Source organism: Mus caroli, chromosome 10 (genome assembly GCF_900094665.2).
Source record: "Mus caroli chromosome 10, CAROLI_EIJ_v1.1, whole genome shotgun sequence".
NCBI classification, from domain to species: domain Eukaryota; kingdom Metazoa; phylum Chordata; class Mammalia; order Rodentia; family Muridae; genus Mus; species Mus caroli.
The window spans coordinates 52,830,556-52,832,912 of record NC_034579.1 but is presented as its reverse complement, the minus strand read 5'-3'; the positions used below and the strand labels follow the sequence as shown (position 1 = coordinate 52,832,912).

General features: G+C 43.7%; 1 protein-coding gene across 1 annotated transcript in view; it reads right to left on the bottom strand.

Annotated features, from left to right (window-relative positions):
- Nucleotides 1-2,357, bottom strand: part of Gcc2 (GRIP and coiled-coil domain containing 2) — a 54,589-nt gene that overhangs the window by 27,461 nt on the left and 24,771 nt on the right. Inside the window, exon 11 of the mRNA XM_021174395.2 lies at nt 451-615. Coding sequence (XP_021030054.1) covers nt 451-615 — 165 coding nt within the window. The remainder of the gene's footprint in view (nt 1-450; nt 616-2,357) is intronic.

Here is a 2,357-nt window from a genome sequence, read left to right as displayed (position 1 = left end):
GAACACAGGGCCCCTAATGAAGGAGCTAGAGAAAGTACCCAAGGAGCTAAAGGGCTCTGCAACCCTATAGGAGAAACAACGATATGAACTAACCAGTACCCCCCAGAGCTGTGTATCTAGTTGCATATGTAGCAGAGGATGGCCTAGTCGGCCATCAGTGGGAGGAGAGGCCCTTGGTCTTGCGAAGATCATATGCCAGGAAGCAGGAGTGGGTGGGTTGGGGAGCAGGTGGTTGTGTGTGGAGGGCATAGGGGGCTTTGGGGATAGCATTTGAAATGTAAATGAAGAAAATATCTAATTAAAAAAAAGATTCTCCAACGTAAAGTTGACATTTACTAAGGAATTAATCAACCTATCCTCATAAATGTGCTCAGTGAGACTGCTCATTCAAGAAGTATGTGATTACAATCCCACTCCATGCAAGGAAACTGCTCTCTGGGTTGTTCTTACCTTAATTTTCTGCTCTTTCTGAAGTTTTTCAGCTTCCAGTTCTTTTTCTAGTACTCCTTTGGCTCTCTGGACTTCTAAGATCTGTGCTTCTAACAACTTGGCATTAGCCTGCAGGGTCTCAATTCGAGCCAGGAGATCCTCGTTGTCTGAAGTTAGTCTTTCATACTGGAATACAAATGACTCATTACTGTGAACACACAGTAAACATATACCGAAGGCGAAATGTGTAATGAGAACATCAGTGCAGAATGAAAGTGATTTCACCATTAACCACACAGATTACTGTTAAGTCAAGAATACGTTTAAAGAAACAATCACTGCTGATATTCACCTGGCTAAAACCTTCCACAGAACAAAAAGCAACCTTGGGAGGTAAGAGGTGGGGGAACCCCCTAGAAAGTACCAGAGACTTGGTAGGTGAGAGACTCTTAGGACTCAAAGGGAGGGACCTTAGATGAAATGCCCTACAATGGGGAGAGGGAACTTGTAGAGCCCACCTCCAGTAGAAAGACAGGGCATCAGGTGGAAGGATGGGGTTGCTATCCCACAGTCAAAAACTCTGACCTAGAATTGTTCCTGTTTGAAAGAACTGCAGGAACAAAAATGGAGAAGAGACTGAGGGAAAGGAGGTTCAGTGACAGGCCCAAATTGAGATCCAGTTTAGAGGGAGGCCCCAAGGCCTGACACTATATATTTTTTTAAAAGATTTATTTATTATTATATGTAAGTACACTGTAGCTGTCTTCAGACACTCCAGAAGAGGGCGTCAGATCTCATTATAGATGGTTGTAAGCCACCATGTGGTTGCTGGGATTTGAACTCAGGACCTTTGGAAGAACAGTCAGTGCTCTTAACCACTGAGCCATCATCTCTCTAGCCCAAGACACTATTACTGATGCTATGGCATGCTCACAAAAAGGAGCCTATCGTGACTGCCCTTTGAAAGACCTAATAAGCAGCTGAAAAAGTCAGATGCAGATACTTACACCCAACCAATGGACAGAAGCTGGGGTCCACTGTGGCTGAATTAGGGAAAAGCTGGAAGAAACTGAGGAGGAGGGTGACCCTATAGGAAGAACAGAAGTCTCAACTAACCTGGACCCCCAGGATCTCTCAGACACTGAGCCACCAACCAGACAGCATACACCAGCTCCCAACACATATACAGCAGAAGACTGATGGGTCTAGATTCAGTCAGAGAAGATGCACCTAATTCTGGAGAGACTTGGGGCCTCAGGGAGTGGGAGGTCTTGTGGGGTGGGGGTGTAGACATCCTCTTGGAGATGGGGATGGGGGCTTGGAGGGATGGGGAGGATGTGTGGGATGTGGAATGGTTGGAGGGTGGACAAGAGGAGGATAAAGTCTGTACTGTGAAAAGCGATTAAAGAATTAATAATAATAATAATAATAATAATAAATGATAATAAAGAACAAAAAGCAAAAAATAAAAATAAAAAGCCCAAACAAATAATTCCTGTTGGACTGAGGTTAGTTGATGCCTTCAAGCTCATGCACAGTAATGGTGTGCTCTTAAATGAACAATAACAACCCTCACCACTCAGCAGTCAGAAGAGTTTAATTAAAACAGGATACTGTGGGGGCTGGAGAGATGGTTCAGTGGTTAAGAGCACCGACTGCTTAAGAGAGGTTCTGGGTTCAATTTCCAGCAAAGACATGGTGTCTCACAACCATCTGTAATGGAGATCTGATGCCCTCTTGTGGTGTGTCTAAAGACAGTGACATTCTTCATACTCACATACACAAAATAAATAAATAAATCTTTAAAACAAAAAAGCCCCCAACCTCCCCTCCCCCAGGATACTGTTAGCTATTGTGATGGTTTGTATATGCTATTGTGATGGTTTGTATATGCTATTGTGATGGTTTGTATATGCTATTGTGATGGT